Genomic DNA, 15,039 nt, shown 5'->3' on the forward strand with positions numbered 1-15,039 from the left:
ATTTGATGGTAAACATGTGACGTCACTCCTATCGTACCATATATCATCCGGACCACTAGATCATTTTTTTCACAAATTTGTTCGAGATGGATAGGAATGACGTCGTGAAGTAGCTGTCAGTTTTCGGAATATACCACCTTCTTAATATAGTACACCGTGCCGTAGGCTTGAAATCATTGTATCATTGAACGAAACTATCTAATCAAAATATACTAATAGAGTCCAAAGCTTTGAAAAACAGCAGAAAACAGCAGTCATTAGCGTGGTTTCCAAGGTATCATTGCACCCGATCGATGATGGTCTGAGAAAATCATCAATGTGACTGCTGCGATAGCTTTCTGTTCAACCGTAAAACGGAAAGTTATCTCTAAAATTGCAATATTGCCTACCACATATATATGCGAAAAAAATGTGATTTTTGAAATGTCACTAATAAAGGAATTAAGAGAAACAAAAGGTGGATTGAAATGAAATTAGCTTAGCTTAGTGTAAAATGAATGCAAAAATTTCAAGTCACTTTAAAACTTTCACATTTTGCAGTAAAAAATAACGTTTTCCTATTCCAATTTACTTTGTACTACCGTTAAGCGGAGTAATTTCAGTATTTTTCACAGCCTTCAATGCTTGGATTCTTAGCCTCTGTTTTATCTTCATCATTTCAATAATGTTTAATAAAAGCATAAATCTTAAAAAAAAATTGTAAATTATTATTCTGCGGCCAAATTATATGCAAATAAATCTTTGTATTACCAAGATAAATTAAAAAATGAATACATCAATAATGTTCTTCATTTGTCACACTTCCCAGTGAGTTATGCTATACTTACATGCAAGTTTATCTTCATCTGCAGCTCGAGCGAGTTGGTCGTGGCCGAAAGTGATTGAAACAGATTCAAGATAATTAATGGATCACAAGGCTCGTAGCCGTCGTGAGCTCTCTTCGCCAAAGCTACCGCCACGCTTTCTGTGGCTTCTCCTGTGGTGGCATTCAGACCAGTTTCTTCCCCAGACAACAACGACGTCTCAACTTCTGCTTCTGCTTCTGTCGTCACACTCGCCGTCGTTATCTTTTCCATTGCGGAATCCGGCTCAGCGGAAGAACTGACCACCGGCAAATTGCACCCCCTATCGGCCACAAGGGCAAGCTGCTCTACGTCACCTGAATCGCCGCTATTGTTATCATCGCCAATACCACCCGGTAGCACTTCATCCACTTGCGACATTATTTTTTTAACGATTCGCACTTTTTCTGTTATCACGATGAAAACGGGTTTTCTTCTGAAGTTTTTGCTTCCTTCTCTCTCCCTCTTATCACAAGTATAGCGGTCACTGTCGACGTCGACTCAACTTTTCTGCACCAATAAATAACCAGCTTAAGTTAGCCGAATTTCAACGGCTTCTTTCAGAGACTCTCTGCTTTAAGCTAAGTATGCTGTTTCGCTCAAGAAAAGTAAAGAAATTCCTTGACTGAAATGGTCAAGAAATTTCCTACAGAGAGCCCCCTTTGAAGTGACATTTCTGCTCAACTGCGTACTGCGATCAGAAAAAAGTGATTTTCTTGACCATTTCTTAGGAGAAATTTTCCACGCATCGAGATAGGCGATTCCTTTTCTTGTCAGTAGCAAACCGGCCTTTAGCTAGAAAATTATTCTTTCTTCAAACAAGGCTCAAGACATTCGAGAGAAAGAAAACATTCCGCACATTATTGCACTGTGATTACCATATGATCCTGATGTGCGATCTAGAGCGAGGTACGGATTTGTAATTGTGTAAGATAAGTAACAAACAGAGCACTGTGTCGGTTGCGGTCACTGCACTATACTGGCTGGCCGATGGATTTACGAGATGAACAACACTGATTTCATCGGCTATTTATACGAGAAAGACATTGATTGAAATTTCTATCGGTCTGCCTGCTCTCTACAGGGGAATTGAGTGATATCATTGTCTAATGCAAATGTCCCAAAGCCGAGCCCGATAGTGGTGCTTAGATCTGTAGCCGTCCGATCTATACATTAATCGAAACATTGCGAATCAACAAGGCAGTCGATTGAAGCCGTAGGCTGGATATTGAGAAAGTGGTGTTCAGTTAAGTTTTAGGCCATTTTTGCATAGAAATTTTACTACAAAAAAATCACATCATGTATTTGATGATTTAATAGAAATTAAAGAAAACAGTGCGTCTACATTTCTATTTCCATAAAAAAAAGTACCGTAATTCGGGGTGTAGTTGATCAGTGGGGAGAAGTTGATCATTCACGTAGGTACCCACATGTATAAACTGTCAAGAGAGCTATGATTCGATTTCAATTAGCACAATTTATGTGGCGTACCTGATGGCTGCTCTTGATGATCCTAACTTCTGTTTGATAATCAAGATGATTATGCCATGAAAAAACAGACTTTTTAGGAAATGTTTGATGAACTGTTGAAGAGTTCTTCTCCGACTATTGACAAGGCTATATAAAGACATCATAAATAAACTGTTTCATACACTACAGATATGTTCTGTGAACCCAGTTTTGAATTTGCATTGTGGATAAACAATCATTTTATGAGCAAAAAATGTGTTTTTTTTGTGCGTGAGTTGCTAATTTCAAAGAAAATTGTATACCTTTAGGCGTTTAATGTGGTGTATTCTGTAATTTACAACATTCAAATTTAAAATTGACCGATATATCATTAAGTTGTAAGATTTTGAGACTTGAATAGCATATCTCTTTATCTTAGGAAACTTATCGCAATAATTGATCAACTTCACCCCGGAATTAAAAAGTTCACTTTTTTTATTTAAAAAAAAATGTTTTTGTTATGGAGAGAACATTTCGTGGAAATTTCGTCTGCATAATTCGATAGATATCCAACCAGTACATGTTTTCAAAATATTTGGATGATTAAACATGCATTCTACTAGGAGTTACAGAACAGAATCATTCTAAAGTGATCAACTTCACCCTATTTTACGGTACCGTTAAATGCATTGTTGAGGGATGAAAAAATTAAGAGTCACAAAATACAGTCCTACCAGTGTCTATATCAAGAGCCAATATCAATGCCAAAGATTATGTTACAGATTTCTAAAATAATCATAAAAATACAGTTTTTCATAGCAGGATCGCAAGTGAGTTGAAATTGCCTTCTCACATTTTTGAAACGGATCAAGGGTTTGTGGTCATCGTCATAATTACGGATTTGAATTTTACTTCATATTTTGGTATTGCAATGCCCCTTGCTTCAACAATGGAATTAGTGAAAGTGTCGGGAGCATTTTCAACATCCCGTTTTTAGTCGGTTAAGTCGTAGAAGGATTTCTAGAAGAGGAAACGCAAGTATGGCTATCAGTGTAGGGGAAGTGGTGGTAAAATAAACACCTTTACTTTTATCGGGAAAAAACAAATTTTGATAATTTTCATCACGCACGGACGATACCATAAATCAGAGTGTTCGAGTTGATACGTAGGTCAATTGAAGTGAAAATATCAACAAAAACTAAAATTTTAGAAAATCACGTTTGAAAATTAGAGCTGACGTAACTTTTAGCTCGGAAGACTTGAGGTTTTTCAATGAGGTGAATATCGTTATGATATGAGGTCAAATCTAATACCTTCAGAATTATTTTTGGATGGGTTACAATCATTAATGGATATATTTTTGGTAAGGCAATACAAATTTTCATAAATATTTGTTTTGCTTACGTTTTTTGCATGATGTTCATTTTACCACCAACAGCTGTTTATTTTACCCACGCTAAAATGAACATTTACATCGTTTTTTGCTAGCGACAAAAATATGTGAAAATTCAGCTATTTTAGTCTGAATTTGTGTCACTGCTATAGATAACATCCCTGTTTTCGATGATGTGGGATAGAACTATACAAGTTCCTCTTTTTTCTATCAGAAACAGGATGATTTCCTTAAGGTGTTCGTTTTACCACCCCTTCCCCTAATGAATTGAGGATTATCCTGAAGAGCACTCATCAAATAAAATTCTGCCGTTGGAATAGAGTCCTAAGGACCTGTCCCAATTTTAATGCCAAACGCTCAAGTTTAGGCCAAAAACACATGTTTACTCAATTTTTAAATGTTTTTCTTTTGTTTAAGTCCAAAAAACATTTTTTTTTAGATTTTGCCACACTTCTTGGCTTAAACTCAAATTTCAGGTGTATTTTGCTTTCCGTGTCCCTTCCGAAATGTCAGATAGGAATAACCCCAGTGTTAAAACTAAAAGCCCTGTGGTGTTTTTGAACGTCAAACATGATCAAAAGTGTCAAGGTTCATTTATGGACTCAATTTTTAAATTAAAGTTTAAATATGATGTAGTCGTTATTTGAGCGGGAAAAATTGCTAAAGTAGTTGCGATAACATGCTCTTTCGTGTCATTAAATAAAAACAAGATTTCAATAAACATTTTAGGACTCAATTGCTTTACGCATTATCCCATGAGCAATGTTTTGCATCAAAGTCACCAATGACAAAAAATTTTGGCTTATTGCGAGTTAATTTCCGCAAGTCATTTTGAAGCAAATTAACTTGCTGTCCAGTGCATTGAAAAGGCAAATAGGCAGTTATGAAAGTATATTTACCAAGCTGTGTTTCAACAGTAGAAGCATTAACCTAAGAATGCTAATGTCGCTGCTGTTCGTGTTACCAACATCTAGTTTACCACGAACTGACAGCGTGAGTACCGGGCATCAAAGTGTCAAATTAATTATAACAATCAAAACAACGACATGGTATTGAACAAACAAAGAACAACCATAATTTATGGTAATAATAATTAAAATCAGTTTTGTGAGAACAGCGCTTCTAGCGTTCTACTACTAATATTTCTATTGTTTCAACAGAAACATCCAAAGTTTCAAAAACTTTGGTTTCAAATGACGAAAGTAGTTGATGTATTATACGCCTATAAATGATGATAGCAACTCCCCCATGCCCCATCGACTTCATTACAATAAACAAAAAAGTGTGGATCTCTTTTGAGTTTGGATCAAGGTTTCAAAAAAGTTTCAGTAATAACTGCTATATGTATGTTATAAGCTGTTAGAAAATTAATTTTACCATTCAAAAAACGAGCATTCCAAGTTAAAATATTCAAAAGAAATATTTGGATCTATTAGAGAAACGTAAACAAATAAGAATTTGATTAGTAAATTTTACACCAACTTGGACTGTTTCAGCCATAGTGGTGGTTTTGAACATTGCATCAATCCTTTGATTTAAATGTTCAGTTAAAAAATCAAAATCAGAGGGAGACATGTTACTAGAAGTAGGTACATTTTCTGTTGGGATTTTCCGTTGATGAAGAGACGTAATAGAAGTTACTTGTGGTGGCAGGGGTATTCTCATTTGATTTGAAGCTATTTGAACGGTTTATTGTGAGAAGACAATTTGAAGGTTATGATCTGAAATTAATTGCGACGATTTTGAATTTATTCAAAAACGCTTGTAGATCGTCGCAGTTACTTCAAATCGTTTTGGTGTGTTCTGCACGATCATGCCTTGGACAATCAAAAATAATCGCGCAGAAAACAGCAAAACGATTTGAAGCAGCTGTGAAGATCTATAAGCTTTTTAAGAAGTTTTCAAGATCGTCGTCGCGATTAATAACACGTTGCCGTTTATCTACCTGGTACGAGCCTCGACGATAAGTTTACGCGAAGGGCAATGCCAAAAGTAAGACTTATGTTGTGCCCGCAATTTGCACCTACAAACTTTTTGATTACTGCCTTCACAGGACAGACTTCATTACCCTAATGGAGATCAAAATCTCCTTAAATCCTCCAAATTCTGAACAACTGACCACGGTAGGAGGCACTCTCTGTTTTCTCAGTTGAATCGAAGAGCTTGGGCAAGAGGCTGCTTCGATTTGGTGTTCGGAAAATTTGTCAAAAGCATCAAACTGATTGCTCATTTCGATGCGATTATCAAAATTAACCATTACACCCTTGGGAAAAGCGCGCATTCCGGAGAAACGTCTTCCATTTTCGCCACGTTTAGTGACAGTTTTAAAATCCAAGGAAGTTGTAAATCCAGGGATTCACCCCTTATTTTGTTCGAGGTTGTAAACATGTTCAGTCAATAAGTGAAAGAAGAAGTGACCTTCTACAAGTTTTTTTTTTCAAGAAGGTGTACAACAAGGATTACCACCGCTAAATTTCGCTAACGGATCCAACGAAAAATCGAAGGCACAGGTCCAAACAAGGATCGAAACTGAATAAACATGTAAAAAAAGTACACTGAAAAAGTATAGTTTTTGTAGCATTGAGAAGTACTGTTCTATTGCTACACGGAGAAAAATCGACCTAATCAAAGAACCATTTTTTTATTTTTTAACTAAGAAATTTGTTGTTCTTAAATCGAAATTAGTTGTTTCAAAATGAGGATTTTGACTAAACAGTCTAGTGGATTGAAAACTTTTAACTCATTTTTTCATGGTTTAACAACAACAATAATGATTCTTATCAACTAATTTCTTTTTTGTTACTAACCAATCTAGATGTTGTTTTTATTTTAATTGAGGTTGTTAAATTTTGATTTGACAACTTTAGTTCATACTAAAATTTAGTTTTCATACAAGGTTGTTGAAATGTGAAAGCACTAAGTTTTTGATGGAAGAATTGTCAACCTAGAAATTAGCTTAAAAAATAGATTTTCAACCTATTTCCTTCGGTTTCTGCTAGTTCTAAACTTTTTCACAATTGAAACAGCGGTCACCATTACTTTACAGTCGAAGCGCGTTATAACGACATCGCAAGGGACCGTCGCAATAGAGAAAAGTCGTTATAGAGAATAATTATAACATCGAAATGTTTTTCATGGGACCGAAAAATGTCGCTATAGAGAGCTTTTGTCGTTATAAAAGTGGTCGTTATAACGAGCTTTGACTGTATATTATCCCTCTAATACCCAAGTTTTTATTTTCGATTTAAGTATTATTTTTCGTTATCTAAAATCGATCTAAACACGTTTTGGGCAATTATTTATTTTTATTCGCCAATTTTTAAATTGTGGTTTTTGATTTTTATAATTTTTATTTTTGAACATCCCTAGCTTTTTTCATTTTTTCTTGAAGCCTTTTCTAGTTGTTGATTTTTGGCAATAACAAAAATTTAAATTTTTACGGCACTTTTAAAAACATTAATTTTTTTATTTTTTTTCGGAGCGTATTTTATTTTCCGTGTAACTAACAGAAAAACAGGTTTGAAATTATATTAATACCACCAGGCTCTTCTTTTGTGATAGGTTGATCGTAGAAAAATATAAAAAGTACGATTTTTTATATTACACGATAAATGAACCCCAGGCATTTGTAGGTTATATAAGATAGCAATTTTTCAAACAATTTCTAAAAATACAAAAAAGTTTCAAAAGTCATAAAAAACTTTTCTAATATGCCTGTTATGAGTCAAAGTATAAGCCAAAAATAAAAACATCTTGATTACCGAGCTACGAAAAAATATACAAAATTCTAAAGTGTACCCCGTCTAAAGGCGGGGTTGGGTATTAGAGGGTTATTTATCGTTTAGTTTCCATAAAAATCTGTATTAAAAACAACATTGAAATTGAGTTTGTTTCAAAAAACCTGTTTTTTTTAACATAAACCAAAGTTTTGTTTGTGCAAAATTTAACCTAATATTTTGGTTGAATCAAACTAAAACTTTGTTGTTTTTACAAGTGATTTTCCTCCTTGTATAGGTAGTTTTAAAAAATTCCAAGAGGAGAAACAATTTGTGCACGCACAGCGCGAGGGTAAGATGCGCATTGTTCATGTTTTTCATTCACTTTCGAAAGTTTCATCCAACCTCAAACTGATAATACAAATACATACATCCTATTTGAAAGCAAGCTAACTGGTAATGAAATGCAATATGATCATAACCTGCAAATTTGTAGTTTGCAAACCCTAGAAGCGATGATGTGCATGTTTTGTATATAACCTATCGATTCTTCCCCATTATCCCTAATGCCATTTCCTCGAATGCCATCACCACGAATTCCATCACCCCGAATGTACCATTACCCCGAATTCCATCACCACGAATGCTATTTTCCCGAATTTACAAATATCTTGACATGAATATCTTGACATTTTGAATGATGATATTGATGACATTTCCCCATGATATGGGAATTCGGGGTGATGGGTATGGTTCGGGGATTTGTAATTATATTTGGGAGATTTGGGTAAGGGCGTTCGAGTTAATGGCGTTCGGGGCAATGGGGTAAAATCAACCTATCTTATGTAAGGAGAACTTGAACGAGCTTTTATTTTGAATATGGAAAGTGGTAAATTTATTCTGAAAATGAAGCTCCACACTTAACTACAAACTTGCATGCAACATTTAGTGACACAGTCGAATAAAACTCTCAACCAAAAATTAAAACTCCCAAAGAAGACGTCAATACATAAAATAAACGTAAATAAATATCTGAATACTTCAGAAAAACTTCAGAGCTATCCTGAATTTTATAAAAAGTACACTGAGGCAGAACAAATAATAAATTCTTTGGGAATAATTATGATTTGGCGTCACAACGATTATTGTTGAAGTTTTACTTATGATTTTGGTGAAGAATTTAATTACTAAATTTCATAAGTCAATCAATGAAAATCTTCAATCAACGCAATGATAATTGCTTAATCTAAATCATCCATCAACAATATTGTTGACGTGCTCAAAAATTTACATGTTTTGATAACATGTGATATACTTACAATTAAATTTTACCCAACATCGAAAGTGGAGCAGTTCTTCTAGCGATTTCTATGAAAATTATTTCAAGTAATGGTCTTTGAATAATTCAAAGCTGTCCCTTATGAAACTTATGATCGCTGTTTTGAAATGGTTAAGCGTTCAATGAAACCATAATTTGGCTGGCTCATAAATCATGATTTATGGATAACCTAAGTATTTTTGGCGCAGTATACCCCTTTGAAGTTATACTGCAGTGATATAGAAACAGAAAAACCTTCTTGCTTGACATAAACTGTTGTTGGCGTACACGAAATTTACAATCATTATTGAAATTTATTTCAAAGGCAGAACTCAAAGCAGAAAGTGGGCCATAACTGTATCAAAGATCTAATCTGCTGCACGTAGTATATTATTACATCTTCTATTAAATTTTATTAACCAGTGCATCATTTCAAAATTTTCGATTGTATAAATTTAATTTATCTGATATTTATAGATTTGTAGATAACAGAGGATAAATAAAAAGGCACAATGGATGGTCCTTTTCTATTAACCCGAAACTAACAAAGTTTTAAAAATATTATAATTTATTTTGTAAAAATAAAAAGAAAATGTTAAAGGAATTGGAATGATCTTGGCTCAGTAATGTCCCATGGCAGCCGAGCCTGTCAAATAAACGTTATCGTAACAACACTATTGCATGGTTCTTCTATAAAAATGTGATTTTAGCAAGACTTTCAGTGCAATTTCAATAAGATTTTCGTTAAAGTTTCGGCAAAGTATTGCGTTCAAAACAGATTGTATATCAAGGGGACGATTCCAAAATATATCGGCCTTAAGGAGGCGCTTGAGATACACTGTGTTAATTGGCCCTAACTACAAAAGAAATATTATATCACTAAGTTTTGTTTTGATTATAACAACATGCACCAAGGGGTTTGTGAACTTAAAGGTAATTTGTTTGTGGGAAAGTAATACGGGGTTCAGAAAAATCGATCAGAGAAATTTTGTATGCACGCATATACATTAGTGTTATAGCGTTCAATAACTCTACTTCTGTGCTGTTCCTTAAATACGTTTTTAAGTTGTTTTTAACGAACAGAATGATTTTAAATTGCAGTGAGAAGTATTGAGAGTATCAGCAGTAGTTGGTGGAAGGCAAATTGGCATTGCAGATATTGAAGCATTTCTATTTACGAAAACTTGTAATATTTCGGTTTAGGAACGAAATTACCATCGGATTTTTGTTCGTAGTAACTAAAACTAAAGAATTGCTTCTTCGGAAATTCACGTGCTCCGACTAAAAGTTTTTTTTTTAAATATCGCACTTTGCATATATCAACTTATATCTTCATGTATGTTTGATAAACTTCTCGTCCAAAATCTGCAGCTTTTTATGAAAAAGCAAGACAATTTCATTGTATGTAATTCCTTGAAGGTCTTCAAATTAGAAAGCTGCGATTTCGAAAAATAACTGTTAATACACTTACTGCTCCAGTTCTTGTGAATTGTAGTGTTGAATTCCAACAATATATTTAATAATTCTAATTCTTATAAACAAATTGTGCTCTGGGGGGAAAAGGTGGGGGTATGACCTCCGAAAACCCCCCTTGGTTGCCCCACTGAAATATGGTAAAATTTTACTATTTTTAACGTAAAAATAGTTATTTCGAATGTATTTTGTCACAATATTCAAATATCGAAAAATATATGTTCTGTATTTCGACACTTTCATTACTTGATCTTCCCTTCAATATCGAGTTAAGGAGAGTGGGATGTAATACTTATCATGTGAAATCACCAACTTTGACTAAGGGATGCTCAAATTGATGCTCAACAAAACACTTTCCTTTATTAGCAATTTTGAAGATCGTTTTACAGTAAACGTGCTTAATTTTTCTTTCACCAAATTTGAAATTCTTCGGCGAACCTGCTCAACAAGCAGTTGTTGGAATCACTCAAAATAACTATGATTCAATCAAATATCGATTAATTCAGTGTTACTCAAACAATCTAGTAACATTCTATATTTAAAAATTTATTTATAAAAAATCTATGGTTTTACAAAAAAAATCGTTTAATTCATGTTTCGAATTTGTGATGTGACAAAATGTTTTCTTTGCATAAAAATAATGCATTCATTTTCAAAAATTAATTACCAATTTTCATTTATCAAAGAGGGTTCCGAAGGCGCATACTTGGGATTCAAGGGCCACATGCGACCCGTTGGCCGTAGGATGAGCACTACTGGATCAATCAAATATTTTTTCATATTAAGGCACAAGTAAAAATGGCACAAAAGTCAAAACTGAAAAAGCAGTTTTCTCCTTTTCAAACGAAATATCTTAGGAATTAAAAACACACAGCCCTTTTATGTTGCAAATTAAAGAGCTGTGTATTTTTATTTTTTTTTCTATTTGTTGTTTTAAAAGGAGAAAACTGCTTTTACAGTTTTGACTTTTGCACCATTTTTACTTGGGCCTTAAGATGCACGGTGTTATGCATGTTATATAACAAGAGTTCCGAAAGTGTTTCTGTTACACTAATTTTGCAGGCCTAATGAGTGATCATGAGAAAGTTGATCTATTTTTGTTACGTAGGGTCCTAATAACTGTCTCTTAACAAATCTGAAACAAACTAGTGATTTTTTTCGAATCCATAGCCTGAAAGGAACTCAGTTAATGAATATTACATTCGTAAATTATGTAACAATTCAAAAGCTCCAGCTAAAACAAAAAAAATCACTTCGCAAATAATTATGACACATCCATCATCCCCGGTAAAGTCTCAAACAATAGATTTAAATTTCTCGCTTTAATGTGCAGCTTTATAAGCGTGACTTAAAAGGCTCGTAAATTCATAACTGTGACATGACACCGGCACGATTCTGTGTTTACGATCTATTTGCCACTTTCATCGTCACCGTACGCCTCAAACTCTTTCACCACTTTAAACTTCCGTTCGAGACGACGCTTTTTCCCGATGCACAAACTTACTTTGTACCGCACACTCACTCGTTTTTACTACACAATTTTTACACAAGTTCTTTTGTCTATCCAACGATGATTATCTCTCCTTTATGATATCACTCTACAGCCAGAGCCAGAATATGCAAGAAATACGTTTCATTTGCGTCACTCTAGAGATTTTGCTGACAACTCGTCATTTGATTATCAGATAAAAAAAATCTCAACACAACCACGATAAGCTCATCCACGGCAGCAACAGCCTAATCATTTGATTTAATCACTATTGGCACCTCCATGGAAGATACGCAACACATTGATTCACGTTCACACTGCTTGCCTCAACTGATAAGCACGTCACGCGACTTGTTCCGAAAAATGAATCCACTCTTCCTATGCGAATAGTCTTAATGAAAAGCTATTCGATAATGGCATTACACACATATCTCACACCAGACGAAACTGTTACTAGACGCATCCGTTTCCGACCGAAGAATGGCCTATAGGTAGGTACCTGATACTAAATGGCGCAATCCGACGTAACCACACGCAACAAGAACACCGAATTGACGACGGGGCCGACAACCGGACGGAAAGCGATCTCACGATTGAATGGTTTGTTTTGATTCACGACGCTCTCATTTATCTGTTCGGGTTCGGGAACGGATCGATTGCACCAACACAGTCACCTATCCTAGCTCCATAAGCAGGCGGCGAGTTCGCGAATCGCGATATCCACTGTGAGGAGAAGACCGCCATGCTTCAGATGGTCAGCCAGCAGAGATAACAGAAGAAACGGGAAGAACCGGGAGATGAACGAAGACGCGATGTGATGCGACATATTAAAAGCGAAAGAGAGGATATGGTTGGTCTGTGCAAAACCTACCTGAGCTAACACGCATCATTCATACGCGAGTGGAGATTTAGTTGAACACTTTATGTGATATGTCACGGTTCATGCTAAGATATTGTGTATTTCTTTCACTACTGGACTGCGAAGTGCGGTCTCATAAGTGCGAAAGTGAAAATAAAAGTGTGGGATTGCTTTCAATCCTGTAGGTGTCTTCAGAGCACTTATTCTTTGATTTATAAAGAATAAGTCCCTTGAAGACACCTACCCGATTTAATGCAATTGCGCACTTTTATTAGCGTTTCCGCACTTGTAAAAACTTCTGCGATAGTCCAGTGGTGAAAGAAATGCGCAATAGCTTTTTTTAATTTTTTAATTAGTATCATTCCAAATATTACATTTATTGTATTATATCTGTGTTAGACAACACTATCATCCTAATTTGGTAAAACAAATTTAAGCTTTTATTAACATTTTATTAACAACATATTAAATTTCATTTGCCGTAGCAATTAGGAATTTTTACAGGTGAGTTGATTTCAACTGGTTATAAGAGAAAAAACACTCCTAAATGTACAACGCACCAATCGTGGCAATAGAAGATTGCAACGATTTTTGATTCAAATTATTAATTATTTTATTTGACATTTGTATGTAACTCATTGGTACTATGCCAGGGAGGAAGATTCAGAATCATTTTCAAAATGTTATTTTGAATTCTCTGCAGAGCTCTTTTCCTGGTATGACAACAGCTAGCCCATATTGGTACCGTAATCCGGGGGTTATTTATAGGCCATTGATCACTTTTTCACAACTTTTTGCCATAATTTCCTTAGGAATTCAAAAATTGTCATTTTTTTTCAGTAAAATCAGTACTTCATTGATCTCTATCAGTTTATGTAATTGATTTTTTATGAAATAAAATTTAACATTTCATAAAATTAGTTTTAATATCAAAATTTGAAAATGACTCGTTGGGGCGAAATTGATCACTATATAATAAAGCATATTTTAGTGTGTAAAAATCCCCTATCTACTAAATTTGGGTCTCCTGAATCTTAAAATGATGTCAAAATTCTTACAACTCATGTATATCATAATTTTATTGCAAAATTAATCTTTGTAAATCTGCCTAATACGCCTAAATGTATGCAATTTCCCTTGAAATAAGCACGTTATTTAAAAATAAACGGTTTTACGAGCAAAAAACTATTCTTGTAATGCTCAACGATTTCAAAAATGAGTTCAGCAGTTCACACTGAAGCTAACACAACATTTCCAACACTCAAAGTTTACATGCAGGCTTATCACCAGCGGATTGTTTAGTACCGACATTTCCAACAGTATTGTTAACACCTTCAAAAACTGTGAATATTTATATGCAAAACTGGCCTAAATCAAAATGAAATAGTTTAAAACCATCATTTGACATCTATAAACTAGAAAACAGGGAATGTTTGTGATGGCAACGAAGTATTAAGCATCCTTGAAAGGAAATGCTACTTGGTACCGACCTGATCAAATTCACCCCAGTGATCAATTTGCCCCCGGATTACGGTACAGCATATATACAACATGGCTGGCCTGAAAATTTGTTTGAATATCAAAAGCTTGTTCTTAAGACAAAGTTTTCGTTTTCTGTTAATAAAGGGATAGAGACATTTTACATATTTGTTACATTTGGCTTGAATGCCTCAGTGTGATTTTTGAAAGTTAAATTCTTATCTAGCATGAGCCCTAGATACTTTACTACATCTGACCAATTTATTGGAACACCTCTCATCGAGACCACATGTCTACTTGAAGGTTTCAAATAAAGAGCATTTGGTTTATGTGGTAATATTATTAGTTGAGTTTTGGAAGCATTAGGGGAAATCATCCATTTTGCAAGTATGAAGCAAATAATATCAAACTTTTTTGTAATCTACTACAGATGACACGTAGGCTTCATCCATTGGCGGAGAGGCCTGTGTCATCCGCAAACAAAGATGTTTGACATCCCTGAGGTAACTCAGGTAAGTCAGATGTGAAAATATTGTATAACATTGGTCCCAAAATGCTGCCTTGAGGAACACCAGCTCTTACAAGTCTTTGAGACCTAAAGTTCTGATAATTAACCTAAACTGTACGATTTGACAGATAATTTTGAATTATTCTAACAATGTATGTTGGAAAATTAATGTTTTTTAAATTTTACAACCAAACCTTTATGCCAAACACTCTCAAATGCTTTTTCTTTGTCTAGAAGAGTAAGACTAGTAGAAATCGCTTTCACATTTGTTTGAACGAATCAAATTTGTTACACGTAAAAGTTGATGGGTTGTCGAATGTCCATGTCGGAATCCGAACTGTTCATTAGCCAAAATTGAGTATTCGTTGATGTGGACCATCATTCTGTTCAAAATGACATTTTCCAAAAGTTTACTGATGGAGGAAAGCAAGCTGATTGGACGATAGTAAGAATCTTCTGTAGGATCTTTAACCAGTTTTAAAATTGATACTCTGCCTTCGGCAGAAAAAATAT

At 34.6% G+C, this 15,039-nt stretch overlaps 1 protein-coding gene across 11 annotated transcripts in view; it reads right to left on the minus strand.

The window, feature by feature from the left end:
• LOC5570905 (cGMP-dependent 3',5'-cyclic phosphodiesterase) overlaps positions 1–12,287 on the minus strand; it is a 181,183-nt gene extending 168,896 nt beyond the window's left edge. The window contains exons 1-3 of one of the 11 annotated variants that reach the window (XM_021844949.1): positions 11,696–12,287; positions 1,721–1,868; positions 828–1,352 (exon numbers count right to left, since the gene is read on the minus strand). In XM_021844949.1, the coding sequence (XP_021700641.1) occupies positions 828–1,223 (396 nt within the window). In that variant the 5' untranslated portion in view covers positions 1,224–1,352; positions 1,721–1,868; positions 11,696–12,287. Of the gene's footprint in view, positions 1–827; positions 1,424–1,701; positions 1,869–11,695 lie in introns of all 11 variants that reach the window. The other 10 variants (XM_021844952.1, XM_021844953.1, XM_021844958.1 and 7 more) reach the window with 10 other exon arrangements.
• Positions 12,288–15,039: the final 2,752 nt, after the last annotated feature.

The sequence above is a fragment of the Aedes aegypti genome, chromosome 2 (assembly GCF_002204515.2).
Source record: "Aedes aegypti strain LVP_AGWG chromosome 2, AaegL5.0 Primary Assembly, whole genome shotgun sequence".
NCBI classification, from domain to species: Eukaryota; Metazoa; Arthropoda; class Insecta; order Diptera; family Culicidae; genus Aedes; species Aedes aegypti.